Here is a 13615-nt window from a genome sequence, read left to right as displayed (position 1 = left end):
CATCCCTTCCCACCTCCCTCCATCCCTCTGATCATTGAGCAGATTTCTAATGAAGACTGTGAAATGATAGGCACAGGGAAAAAGAAAAGTCCAGGTTCTGTCCTTAAGGAGCTCACAGCCCAGCTGGAGAGACAAACATTTATAAACACCACCACCCCCCCAAATCTGCAAAACCCTAAGAGAGGGACAGGCAGAGTGGAGTGGGACACTGGGCTGTGCACAAGCTCTGCTAGAATTAAACAAGGGGAAGTGATAGGCTTTCTAGGGCCCTACTTTAGCAGCCCCCTAGTAGCAGGCAGGAAAGGCTTCCTGAAGGAGGCAGCATTTAAGCTGGGTCTTAAAGAATGGGTAGCACTTGATACACTGGGTATAGGAAGAATGGGATGTTTTGGGTGGTAGGAACAGTGTAAGAAAAGGTGGGAATGCAAGAAAGACCAGGAATGACAAGTAATCAGGGGACTCAACTTGGGGAGTGGGAGGAGACAGGGCAGGACTAACCACAAAGAACACTTAGTTAGCACTAACTGTGTGCCAGACACAGCTCTAATCCTTTTTCAGTCTTTCAATCCACACAACAAACCAATGAAAGCAGTCCTATTACTACCTTGATTATGCAGATGACGAAACTGAGGCTCAGGGAGGCAGCACATGGCTCTAACTAGTAGAGAATGTGCTCCTCAATGTTCAGGAAAGCAAGCTCAAGCCCAGAGAATCTAAGTGACTGGTCCAAGGTCTCCACGGCTGTCCTGGGCACCCTGAGGGCATGAGGCCAGGCTCCCACGGCACACTGAGCCATGCTGGCTTTCAGGTGTGTGGTTAGGTGTGTGGTTAGGTTTGCACCAGAGCACATGGCTGCTTTTCTGGCCTCCTCTTCCTGTTGCATCCACCCACAATCAGTGTGGCCTGCTCTGGCCACAAGGAATGACTCAGCACTCCCCAAGCCCACATACTTTCCCACCTCCCGCTTTTGCACGCCCAGTTTCCTCTGCAGCGGCGCTCTCCCACATGTCTCCAGCTGTCCAACGCCCTCTCCTCCTTCAGCAGCCAGCTTCATGCACCTACCATAGCACCTGCCCTGGGGCTTCCTTGACCCGGGGCTAAGTGAGGGGCCCTCGCCCGGGCCCCACCTCTCTTTCATCACACCTGCCATAGCTTGTGCCCACCACCCCTCGTGGCTGCAAGCTTGGGCTCCACCCCAGCACCCCAGGCATGCAGCACCAGACACAGAGGAGGTCCTCAGCCAGTGCAAGTGGAATGAAACAGATCCTCTATGTGGTCAGGCTCCTGCTCACCCTGTCACTCACTCTCTTCACCCTGGCTCCCCACCCATCATGCTCCAGCCCCACTTCCCTGTTTTCTGTTCCACGAATATACCAGGTCCTTTCCTATCACAAGCTGCCTTCCTCTGTTTACTATTCCATTCACTGACATGGAATGCGCTTCACCCAATGGTCTCCTTCTCACCCTTCAGGTCTCAGCTTGAATGTCACCTCCTCCAAGAGACCTTTTCTGACTACCCCAAGGCAGTCACTATATATCTCATCACCCTGTTTCCTTCTGTCATAGCCAAGTTTCCTTACTACAGTCTTATCTTAAGGGCCAGACTGCTTGAGTTAAAATCCTGGCCCTACTACTTATTAGCTGTGAGTCCTTGTGCAAGTTAGATAGCTTTTCTGTGCCTCAGTTCCATTATCTATAAAATGGGGATAAGGTACCTAAAGCATAGAGCGGATATAAAAATTAAACGAGTTCACGCAGAAAAATACTAAGAACAGTGTCTAGCACATGGCAGACCCTCCATATACAACCTTAATAATATTATTATTTAATTACTTACTTGCTTCTTGCCTGTCTTCCTCCTAGAATGTAAGCTCCAGAATAAATGTGAACCATACCTATCCTGTTCAGCATTGTATCCCCAGTGTGCCTACCAAAATCCAGGCACAGAGTAAGTTGCCTATAATATTTGTTGGATGGATGGATGGATGGATGGATGGATGGATGGAAGGATGGATGGACGGATGGATGGATAGGTGGATGGATAGGTGAATGGGTGGGTGGATGTATGGATGTATGGATGGATGGATGGATGTATGGATGGATGGATGGACAGATGGATGGACAGATGGATGGATAGGTGGATGGATGAATGGACAGATGGATGGATGGATAGGTGAATGTGTGGATGGATGGATAGCTGAACGGGTGGATGGGTGGATGCATGGATGGATGGATGGATGGATGGATGGATGGATGGATGGATGGTTAGGCGAATGGATGGGTGAACATATGGATGGATGGATAGGTGAATGGATGAATGGATGGATGGATGGATGGATGGATGGATGGATGGATGGAGCAAAAAAGTAAACATGTGTATGGGCCACCACTCACCCCTAGTGGTCATATAGTTCTACACTCTTCTTTCCCATCCCAAATAACAGCTAACACTGGCAAGTCTCACCTACAATAGACTATATATATGTTGGTGGAGCATTCAATGATGTATAAAATCTGCCAGGGCAAAGAGTGAATAACTGGCAAGGAGACCAGGAAAGACTTAACCGAGGACAAAGGCAGTCTTAGATAACAAAAGAGAATCTCAGTGGGAAAGGGAGACTTGGCAGAGAATTGATGAGGAGTCATCTGGTTAAGGGAACGGTGAGAGCAGGGCTCTGAGGCCCAAAGGTCCAGGGCGCATGTGTGGAAAGGCAGGGTGTCTGGCAATGCTGTGCTGTGGAGCAAGTGGAAGGAGCAGGAGATAACACTGGGCAGGCAGGTTGGACTGGCATCAATGGCTCTGAAAGCTGGGCTAGGGAGTCAGTGGTGAGCCCTGAAGCCTTCAAATACACGGTGATAGCATCAGGGCTGCCCTTTAGAGACCTACTGTGGGGGCCATGCCAAGTCAGGCCAGCAGTGAAAGGCTGTGCTATCACCCAGGAGAAAGTCCAGGAGGCCTGACCCAGGCAACATAGAAACCACATTGTACAAGGAATAATTCCTGCAAAAGACTGAGGGCCAACCAAAGACACCTCCCCACAAAAGAAGGTAGCTCAGACCTTACCTGCACCAAATTCCAGCCTTGGAGGGACTCTGCAATGATGGACGTGACGGATGGACAGACGCCTCCAAACACCATCAAGTGGTTCGGCCCGTATTTTATTGCATCGTAGAAGGCTTTCAACCCTTTTGCGTTGTCGCACTGGGGAAGCAACACATAGAAAGAAAGGTCCAAATTAGAAACAGCTTTTCCCCAGGGGCATGAGCCCAACAAACAAATCTTTCCTCGTGGAAACCTTCTGGGTTTCAGTTCTCCCATGGTGGGGAGTCTCCTTAAGCCAGCCCTGAATCCACGCTGTAAGCTCCAGGAGTGTGGTCTTGGCACCCACTATCCTGTCTCTGCTCCCGCTAAGTGCCCTCCAAATCTAGGACCTCTCTCCAGCACCCCAGCTATCTCCCTTTAGAGCACACTTAGGAAAAGTCCCATAATGACTCGCCCTGGGATCTCACTTTTTCATGGCCATTTATATTTTAAGGATGATCCCACACTCATTAAAATGGCTATCATTAAAAAAACACACAGAAAACAACAAGTATTGGCAAGGGTGTGGAGAAACTGGAACTGCTGTGCCCTATTAGTGGGAATGTAAGATGGTGCAGCTGCTGTGGAAACAGTATAGTGGTTCCTGGAGAAGTTAAACACAGAATTGCCATATGATCTAGCAATTCCACCTCTAGACGTATACCCAAAACAACCGAAGGCAGGGACTTGAAGAGATAGTTGCACACCCATGTTCATAGCAGTATCATTCACGATAGCCAAAAGATGGAAACAACATGAATGCCCATCAACAGGTGAATGGATAATGGAACAGTAGTGTATCCATGCAGTGGAATATTTCCAGCCTGGAAAAGGAAGGAAATTCGAACACACGCTACAACATGGATGAACCTTGAGGACATTATGCTACATAGAATAAGCCATGCAAAAAGACAGCTATTATATGATCCCACTCATATGAGGTTATCTACAGTAGTTAAATTCATAGAGAAAGAAAGTAGAAATGGTGGTTGCCAGGGGCTGGGGGGAGCAGGGAAGGGGTCTTCATTGTTTAACAGGCTCAGAGTTTCAGTGGGGATGATGGAAGTGTGTTGGAGGTGGATGATGGTGATGGTAGCTCAGCAATGTAGATGTACTTAATGCCACTGAACTGTACACATAAAAATGGTTAAAATGGCAAATTTTAGGTTATGTATATTTTTACCACAGTCTTAAAAAAATGATGATGAGGATAAATCTAAAGAGAAGATTAATTCAGCAAACACTTGCCAAGGACTACTCTGTGTTCAGTCCAGGGCTGGACGTTGAGGAAACATAAAAATTGGATGCAGCCCCTGCCAAGGAGCTTCCATATTAGAGAGAAAAGTTGGCCAAGGAAACAGTTCACGGCGACCCAGCATAGGAATGGAAAGAGGCCAGGGGCCCACGACGAGTATCAGGATTCAGTTCTGGCTCACTCAGCGCCTTTCCATCCCCACCTCCCTCAGTCAAACCCTGTGGTCATCTCTCCCCTGGACAGTGGCTTTGGCTTCTACTGGGTGTCTTACCTCCCCATGGGCAAGTTCAACCCCTCCACCATCTAGCTGTCTGAGGGTCCTTTGTCAAACATCAATGAATTCTTCTCACTCTTCCTGCTTTCCATGCACTTAAAACCCAAACTCCTATCACAATATAACTCTCGAAAGGTTAAAAACATAATTCTCATGAAAATCGATAGTGAACACATGTCAAAGTTTTATTTAACTCATTAATAAGGAGATCTGCAGGATGGCAAAGTGGATTCAAAAGAGAATTTAAGGAACCGGGACTGAAAAAAGGAATAAGATAAGAGTGCCAAATTAGATACAAAACTGGTTAATGTCCTACAGGGCAATAAAACCACAACCTTTGGGGATAGAAAGAAAATCACTGAAAATGAGCATATCTTATCTGTTTTAGAGGATTGCAAAATGTTTAGGTCTTAATTGATTGAGCAAAGTTCTATTCCCGCAGTCAGATGACCCTTAGGCAGGACTGTTGGAAAATGCTCTAAGTATGAGGGTAAAGGGTCACAGAATCACATCTTTGTATTATGTACAGGTTTGGGGTCATTTTCTTAAGACTCCTTATCACAATGGAAGCCACTCAGTCCAGCTGCTGCCTCCCAATCTGGCCTGAGTTCCCTTTTCTCTTCCCTTTGCTCACCAAGTGAAGCCCTACCAACCTCCTTCCAGTTCCCTGAAATCAAAAGCACTTTCCTTCCCACCTCCGGGCCTTTGCACTTGCTGTTTTCTTTGCTGGGAACACAATTTCCTTGGTTCTCAGCATGGCTCACTCCTTCCCATCAATCAGGTCACCCTCCCCAAAATATTTCCCACCCCCATTCCCTCCCTGACATGTCACCCTATTTAATGCCCTAACATAGCTCCTAAAATTATCTGAAATCATCTTGTCTACTTTTTGTTCACTTGTAGATTGACTGATTTCCTAACTAGAATGAAAGCCCCAGGTGGGCAAGGATTTTGTCATCGTTTTCACTGCTGTCTCCCCAGAGCTTGGAGAGGGGCCTCAGTAAAGATTCAGTAAGATCTGTTGGGGCCAGGCGCGAAGGCTCACGGCCGTAATCCTAGCACTTTGGGAGGCTGAGGCAGGCAGATCACTTGAGGTCAGGAGTTTGAGAACAGCCTGGACAACATGGCGAAACCCCGTCTCTATTAAAAATACAAAAATTAGCCAGGCATGGTGGCATGCACCTGTAAACCCAGCTACTCAGAAGGCTGAGGCAGGAGAATCGCTTGAACCTGGGAGGCGGAGGTTGCAGTGAGCCGAGATTGCGCCCTGCACTCCAGCTTGACAGAGCAAGGCTCCATCTCAAAACAAAACAAACAAATCTGTTGGACACTCTCCCTTCATCTGCTTTCCTCCTCCTTGCTCTACACTTCCACGTTCTCTCCTTATTTTTGTCTTTCTCTCCATTCTGTGTCCTCCTCATTTTTTTCTGCTTGTTCTCCACCTTCCCCTTAAGTGACCGCTATATGGGAGCAGAGTGAACTAGGATTTCTTGCTCCCTCTTCATTTATTTGAGAAACTCCTCTGATCTGTGACCCATGTCTGTGCCAACAGGGACAGAGAACTCAGTCCGACATGGTTCCTGGGCCTCGGGGAGCTCACCGATGGTGGAGGCAGTGAGGCCGGGGCACGCAGTCACCTCCCGTGGGGGATGGTGGCCGGTGCTGTGGGACAGAGGCAGATCCAGGCTGTGGGCACTACAGGGAAAGCCAGGGAGCGCTCTGGAAGAGGGAACACTTGAGACGGGAATCGTAGGCGGAAAAGCAGCACGAATACAGGCAAGGAGGTGGAAAAGTGAGACGGGAACAGAAACAACCCAGCTTGCTTCAACAGTGAGTGACAAGGATGAGGTGGCCAGGGAGAAGGCTTAGAGCTCTCAACATCAGGGTAGGGAGTTTGAATACTACAGATTTTCGGTAAATAATTCAATTTAAAATTTTTAATTTAATTTAAAAACTGGCCAAGTTAATTTATTTCCCCAAGAAAGAAAGAGGGAAAGGAAGGAAGAGAGGGAGGGAGGGAGACAGGGAGGGAGGGAGGAAAGATTAAGTTCTTACTGCTTCTGGGGCCCTCTATTAATTATCCCTGTTCCTTGATTGAAAGCAACACTTCTCACCCCCAACAGAGCACGAGCAGATAATAACAGAGTAGTTCATATTTTAATTGTTTCTACCATGATTTTTTTTTTTGGAATCTACCATGATTTACTGAATCATTTATAGTTTTAATACATTTCTGTAATGACTGGCTTTTTTTCTAATCTGTAGCTAATGACGATACTACAGTACCACAGGATTTATAACCAAAGTTGCATTAAAATAATATTAGCAACAATGAATTTATTAATACATGCTTGCTTAGCAAACACTTTCTGAATATCCAGCCCATGCATGATTCTGTATTAGTAATGATGTCACAGCTTCTCACAAATACAAAACACTGGGATATGTCAACTAAAATATCTGAGACTATTTGACAACCCGTATTGGAGCTGGAGAATCTTACAACGTTCCCAAATATTTATCTGACTGAATTTTCACCAGAGTGGGTGTGGCAGGCAAAGTTTTGGCCCCATTGACCTTCACCCCTTGGAATTACCTCCATGAATATTTTATGTTACATGGCAAAAGGGACTTTGTAGATGTCATGAAGGTTACTAATCAGTTGACCTTAAATTATGATACAGGTAAGCCCAGTGTAGTCACATAAGTCCTTAAAAGCAGATCTTTCTTTACCTAATAGCAGAGGAGAGATCGGAGATTGGAAGCATGAGATGGATTTGATATGCCATTGTTGGTTTGAAGATGAAGAGGTCCACGTGTCAAGAAAGCAGGGACCTCTGTTCTACAATTGCAAGAAACTGAACTCTGCCAATAACCAGAATGAGCCTGGAAGAAAATCTTCCCCAGTTGAGCCTCCAGATACGAACCCAGCCCAGATGACACTTTGATTTTGGTCATATGAAGCCCTGAGCAAGGGACCCAGGTGAGCCACACTGTGTCCAGACTTCTGGCATAGAACTGTCAGACAATAAATAGGTGTGGTTTACATCACCAAATTTGTGGTGATCAGTTACAGCAGCATAGAAAGCAAATACACTCAGGTAAAACGTGAAAAATAAGAATGACACAGTATGGTTTTCCTTAAAGTTAATTCCATTTGAAAAACGATCCTTAATTTATAGACAAGGTCCTTTGTAGTTGAATGGTGTTGAAATATTTTTCTGTTATAAAAGGATAGAAATGACAGAGGTCTTGTTTTTAATGTCCTGACATGACAAAATAGAAAAAATTTTCACACTATGTAAGTTTCTGTTCCATGGCCCTCCCCTTCTTGGTGTGTGAAATCCCAACATCTAGGCATTGCTAATCTAGCCCCACACTCTCATTTTCAGATGCAGAGACTGAGGACTAGAGAGAAGGGATTTGTCCACTGTCTTGCCAGGATTAGGAGAGGGATTTCTGGATTCCCAGTCTCTCAGCATTCGAATAGTCTTGAGACTCAACAGAAGAGAAGGTTAAAGCTAACAGCATTCTAGAAAAGACCATTTCCCCCAGGATAATGCCACAAGCCCAGGTCTCCTCCAGATCACAGCTCTTGGCTAAAAGCAAGAGAAACAACGTACTGGGCACCAAGCATGCTTCCCTGGCTCCCCTAAAGGGAGCAACTTTGCAGTGAATAACAAAATAAATCACATGGATATATCTGTCCCATTTTCGATGCTATTTTCCCTTATCCTAATTTCTAATGCTGTATCTTCTTACCTGACATGATTCGCGTCCCAAATAGATGGACTTTCCAGCTCACCAAAGGTGAATTTTGGGGGCTGGATCAGCTTAGAGTTTTTTAAAGTCAGCCCCTCAGGGGCGTAAAGCCCAGCAGATAGGGCAGTGAAAGAAGCACTGAGCTCCTCACCTTCACTTCAACCAGCAGCTCCTCTCCCAACTGCTTCAGCTGTAGCATCAGAGCTCCACAGAACACTTAATTTTAAAGCAGGCTTCATTGCTAGCAGCAAAAATGTTTGAAAACCACCAATATGACCCTGGAGGTCCTTACAGAGTATAGTGTTTGTCTCTGGCCTCAGGAAGGGTGGGTGAATGCCTCATAAGCAAGGCGTTTTGGCATATACGCTATAGGCTACTCACTCCAAGTTAATCCACTGTGCATGAATGTACCTGATGATCAAGTCACCAAATCACTGGGGAACTTCTCTAGGTTTTAGTTTCCTGAAGGACTCCTTGCAGACACATTGCCACAGCCATTTCACAGGATCTGTCCTTCCAGCTCAGGTGAAAGTCAATGTTATGCGTATTTCACATTTTCCCTTCTCGAATGCTGCACTTGAAGATGTCCCCCTAAAGGGCTGTTGATTACCCTTCTCTTGCTGTGGACCAGCCCTGGCCTGAGCCAGGAACATGCCAGAAGCTTTTCAATACCCCATTTAAGCTGTCTGTCTGACAGCTTTTAGTGAGATGTTCACTGGGCAAAACCATCATTCTGAGAAGTTATTTACAGCAAGTTGTCTTTCTGTGATTTGGTTTTTGATGAATTGCTCTCAGAGCCACTCTAAGTGGGGGTCTGTGTCCTAGAAGAAAGCTATGGGCTTTATCATGCTCTCCTTTCCCCCCACCACACCTCCCCCACCGGAAACCCCACTCACTTCTAGAGGATATTCTGACTGGTTGGCATGGCCACAACTTGACCAGCAGGCAGGAAGTAATTAATCACAGTTCATACTGTCATGCAATAACTCAAAGCTTCATGACTGGCCTAGCCTCTGTCTTCAGTCTTGCCACCTGGAGATTGGCTCTAGCACATAGTAGGTGCTCAATAAATGCTGCCTTCCCTCCCTCCCTCTTCTCTCTGGTATTTGTTATTACCTTCCTTTGACTCCTCCTCTACTGTAGCTCATGGTCACCACCTCACAACTCCTGTCTGCTGTTCCACTGCCAAGGGCTTCTCCTTCCCTATAAGGACTTGTCACAGAGAAATCACCATTGGCACATATAGGCTCTTAAAATTCAGCACTTAAACATGGGAACAGATCCAAAAGCCACGAAAATCAATTTTCAAATGAAAAAGTGAGGCTCCAGATGAAATCCATTTTCATTTAAATCTCATTTTTAAAGAATTAAAATACTTTTTTGATTTAAAAATTTCAAAGAAAATGTTGCTGAGAGTTAAAATGTAAAAATGCCAAGAAAATGTCAGAGTTAATAACAACCCATCTGAAACTAGGAATTACTCCATGCAGAATTTCAGAATGGAAAGAGAATTTAAAAGCTAATGTGTCCCACCTGCCCCCGTTAGAAAGTCCCCTCTGGGTCTCCCACGCAGGAGCACTCAGTATCTGCTCACGTCTGTCCCTCCAGTGCCAGGGGTCTCACTCTGTCACTAGGGAGCTAATTTGTCCTCGGCCAGCTCTGCTTCTTAGAAAATTCTTCCTATCATTGGCCTGGAAATCAGATAGCTAAGCTCCGCAGAGTGACTCCGAGAGATGTCTTCAGGCTAAACTACCCTTAGCACTTCCAATCATCCCCATACAGGATAGTTTTACAGCTTGCTTACCTAAGAGTCATTTCACAAACAGCCTTTGGAGGACAGATTTTTTGGGCATGTAGCACCTAGAATGGTCCCCCAAATACCTCCATCTACCCTGCCCAGAAAAGCGACACTAGCTAACGTATACTGTGCCCTCAGCACTATTCACAATTAGCAAAGACTTGGAACCAACCTAAATGTCCAACAACGATAGACTGGATTAAGAAAATGTGGCACATATACACCATGGAATACTATGCAGCCATAAAAAATGATGAGTTCATGTCCTTTGTAGGGACATGGATGAAGCTGGAAACCATCATTCTCAGCAAACTATCGCAAGGACAAAAAACCAAACACCACATGTTCTCACTCATAGGTGGGAATTGAACAATGAGAACACATGGACACAGGAAGGGGAACATCACACACTGAGGACTGGTGTAGGGTTGGGGGAGGGGGGAGGATAGCATTAGGAGATATACCTAATGCTAAATGACGAGTTAATGGGTGCAGCACACCAACATGGCACACGTATACATATGTAACAAACCTGCACGTTGTGCACATGTACCCTAAAACTTAAAGTATAATAATAATAAAATTTAAAAAATATATATGTGTTAGGCACAGTACTAAGAACTTGATGTCAAGGATCTTATTCATGCCTCTCAATATTATTAAAAGGTATAGGCTGAGTATCCCTAATTCGAAAATCTGAAATCCAAAATGCTCCAAAATCCAAAACTTTTTGAGCACAAATATGACACTCAATAAAAATGTTCACTGGAGCATTTTGGATTTTGAATATTTGGATTTGGGATGTTCAGTCTTTAAATATAATGCAGCTATTTCAAAATCTGAAAAACCCCAAAATCTGAAACATTTCTAGTCCCAAGTATTTTGGATAAGGGGTACTCAACCTGTACTGTTATTTCCCTTTTACAGATAAGGAATTTGAGGCTCAGAAATAATAACTTGCCCAATTTCAGGTAGTCTAACTTCAGAGCACGGTTTCATTTTAAATAAGAATGTGCTATGAAATATTTCACTCACAGAAAACATTCCATATACAATAACTTAAGTATGAAAAATAGTAATGCGAACATACAGTATATCCAGCATCACAGTTATGTTGAAGACCTCTGTGCCCACACCTGCACATAGCCCTCCTTTACCCAGGGGGAGCCCCAGGCCTGAATTTTGCATTTATCCTTCTTTTCTTCTCTTCTCTTTTCTTTTTTTTTTTGTTTTGTTTTGTTTTTCTTTTGTTTGTTTGTTTGTTCTTTTAGACAGACTCTCAGTCTGTCACCTAGGTTGGAGTGCAATGGCATGATCTTGGCTCACTGCAACTTCTGCCTCCCAGGTTCAAGTGATTCTCCTACCTCAACCTCTTGAGTAGATGGGATCACAGGCACATGCCACTGTGCCCAGCTAACTTTTGTATTTTTAGTAGAGACGAGGTTCTGCCATGTTGACCAGGCTGGTCTTGAACTCCTGACCTCAAGTGATCCACCCGCCTTGGCCTCCCAAAGTGCTGGGATTATAGAAGTGAGCCACCGTGCCAGCCCCTTCTTTGCTTTTCTTTACAGTTTTATATGTACATGTTTCTTAAACACTATATCATTTAATTTTACTCATTTCCGAACATACATATAAGTGGAATTGTGTTATACATTTCACCTGAAACTTGCCCTTATGGCTCCATGTTATGTTTGTGAGATTTTTGCCGCTGAATATAGCTGTGGTTCATTCATTTTCATAGCTGTGTAATATGCCATTGTGTGAATATGCCACCGTTTGTTTGTTCATTCCTCTGCCAGTGGACCCTTGGGCTGTTTCCAGCATTTTGTTTGGTTGCTGCTGTAAGCAAGATGGTCGAATATTTGCATATGCGCCTCCTTGCACACATATGAAGAGTTTCTCTAGGGTATAAACCTGGAAATTGAATTGTTGAATCATAGCGTTTGCTGCATGTTCTCTAAGTGGTTTGATCCATTTACACTCCCACCAGCAGTGTTTTAGAGATCTCACTGCTCCATATCCTTGCCAGCTTTAATTTTTGCCAGTCTTGTGGGTATTTGATATCACATTTCAATTTGTATGTTCCTGATTACTAAAGAGGTTAAGCCATCTTTTCATATGCTTATAGCCTGTGTTTCCTCTTTTGGACTGGTAACTTTGCCCATTTTTCTACTGGGCTGTCTTTTCCTTATTGATTTGTTCAGAGCACTCCCAGCCACAATGCCAAGCTGAACGAAACGATCACCTCCCGCATTCTGAATATCGACTTCTGTTAATGCGGCTTCAGTCTGCACACCTTCTATTGGGCTCCTACATCACACAGAGCTTGCTGTCAGTAAAAACTACTAAAGCAGCACCTATTATCTTGGGTAGCAAAACACCGACAATCCTTCCTTGGTGCCCAGGGGAGAAAAAACCTACTTGATAAAATCCAGCCAACCAAAAGATGAATCAAAAATATAGATCTCAGGAATGGAGGTGGACTTGTGGTAAAAAAGGAGTGATAGTGAGAGCCAGACCCATTTAACATGAAACAACTGGCAATGTGAAGATAATAATGGAACAGAAAATGCAGGAGGCAGAGGAGGGAAGAGAAGTTGTAAGATTGTTAATTTCCTCTTCTTCCATAGAAGGGCTTTAATCAATACCATCTAAAATTGAAAACTGCAGTTTAAAAGCCAGGATTTTAACCTCACTGCTTTTCATAATCTTTTATTACCCTTGGAGAGACATTTTGGAAACAAATATTTTCTGTAGCAAAGGCAAAATTGTTTAATGGTGAGCAATTCCTTCTATTTTACTTTTCCTCATTTTCTTCTGTTATATGCAAATAAATAAAATTCAACAACGATCTAAAGTAGGATGTAATAATGATCTCATTTTATAAAATTATTTCTTTATAATATATGCATAGAGAGATGTCTGGAATGAGAATCATCGAATGTTAAAGGTTATGAGATTTCAGTGGTTTTTTGTTACTTGCTTCTTTTACTTAAATAAAAAAAATACAGATTACTTTTATAAAGACAGAAAGTCATTTTTAAACTGGTAAGCTTTCCACACCCAGGGTGCTTTCTCAATCACTGAAGTTTCCCTCTTTCTGTTCATCTGTGGGTGATTTTCTGAACCTAAGAACAGACTTTAACATTTATCATTGCTAAATCATGTTCAAAATTAGCCCAGCACCATATCCAACTGAATTAAATATACACTATATTGTTTTGTCATTGCAACTAATTCATTGAAACATTTTCAGTCACCTACTAAGTACTAGGAGCTGTCCAGGAAACAGTAAGTTCATGTGACCTATAAAAATTCTTTGAACAGAACAGGTACCCAAGAAACATTTACTGAAGTGTTAAATTTAGAAACAAGAATAGTAATAATAATAACACAGTGAGCCCTTACATAGCATTTGCCTGTGCCAGGCACTATTCTAAT

General features: G+C 43.9%; 1 protein-coding gene across 1 annotated transcript in view; it reads right to left on the bottom strand.

Moving 5' to 3' along the window:
- Nucleotides 1-13615, bottom strand: part of GABBR2 (gamma-aminobutyric acid type B receptor subunit 2) — a 422753-nt gene that overhangs the window by 287465 nt on the left and 121673 nt on the right. Inside the window, exon 2 of the mRNA XM_003820625.6 lies at nt 3065-3202. Within this exon, the coding sequence (XP_003820673.4) occupies nt 3065-3202 (138 nt within the window). The remainder of the gene's footprint in view (nt 1-3064; nt 3203-13615) is intronic.

This window comes from Pan paniscus, chromosome 11, assembly GCF_029289425.2.
Source record: "Pan paniscus chromosome 11, NHGRI_mPanPan1-v2.0_pri, whole genome shotgun sequence".
Classification (NCBI taxonomy): domain Eukaryota; kingdom Metazoa; phylum Chordata; class Mammalia; order Primates; family Hominidae; genus Pan; species Pan paniscus.
The sequence above is the reverse complement of the archived record's forward strand: the minus strand, read 5'-3'. Positions and strand labels throughout refer to the sequence as shown.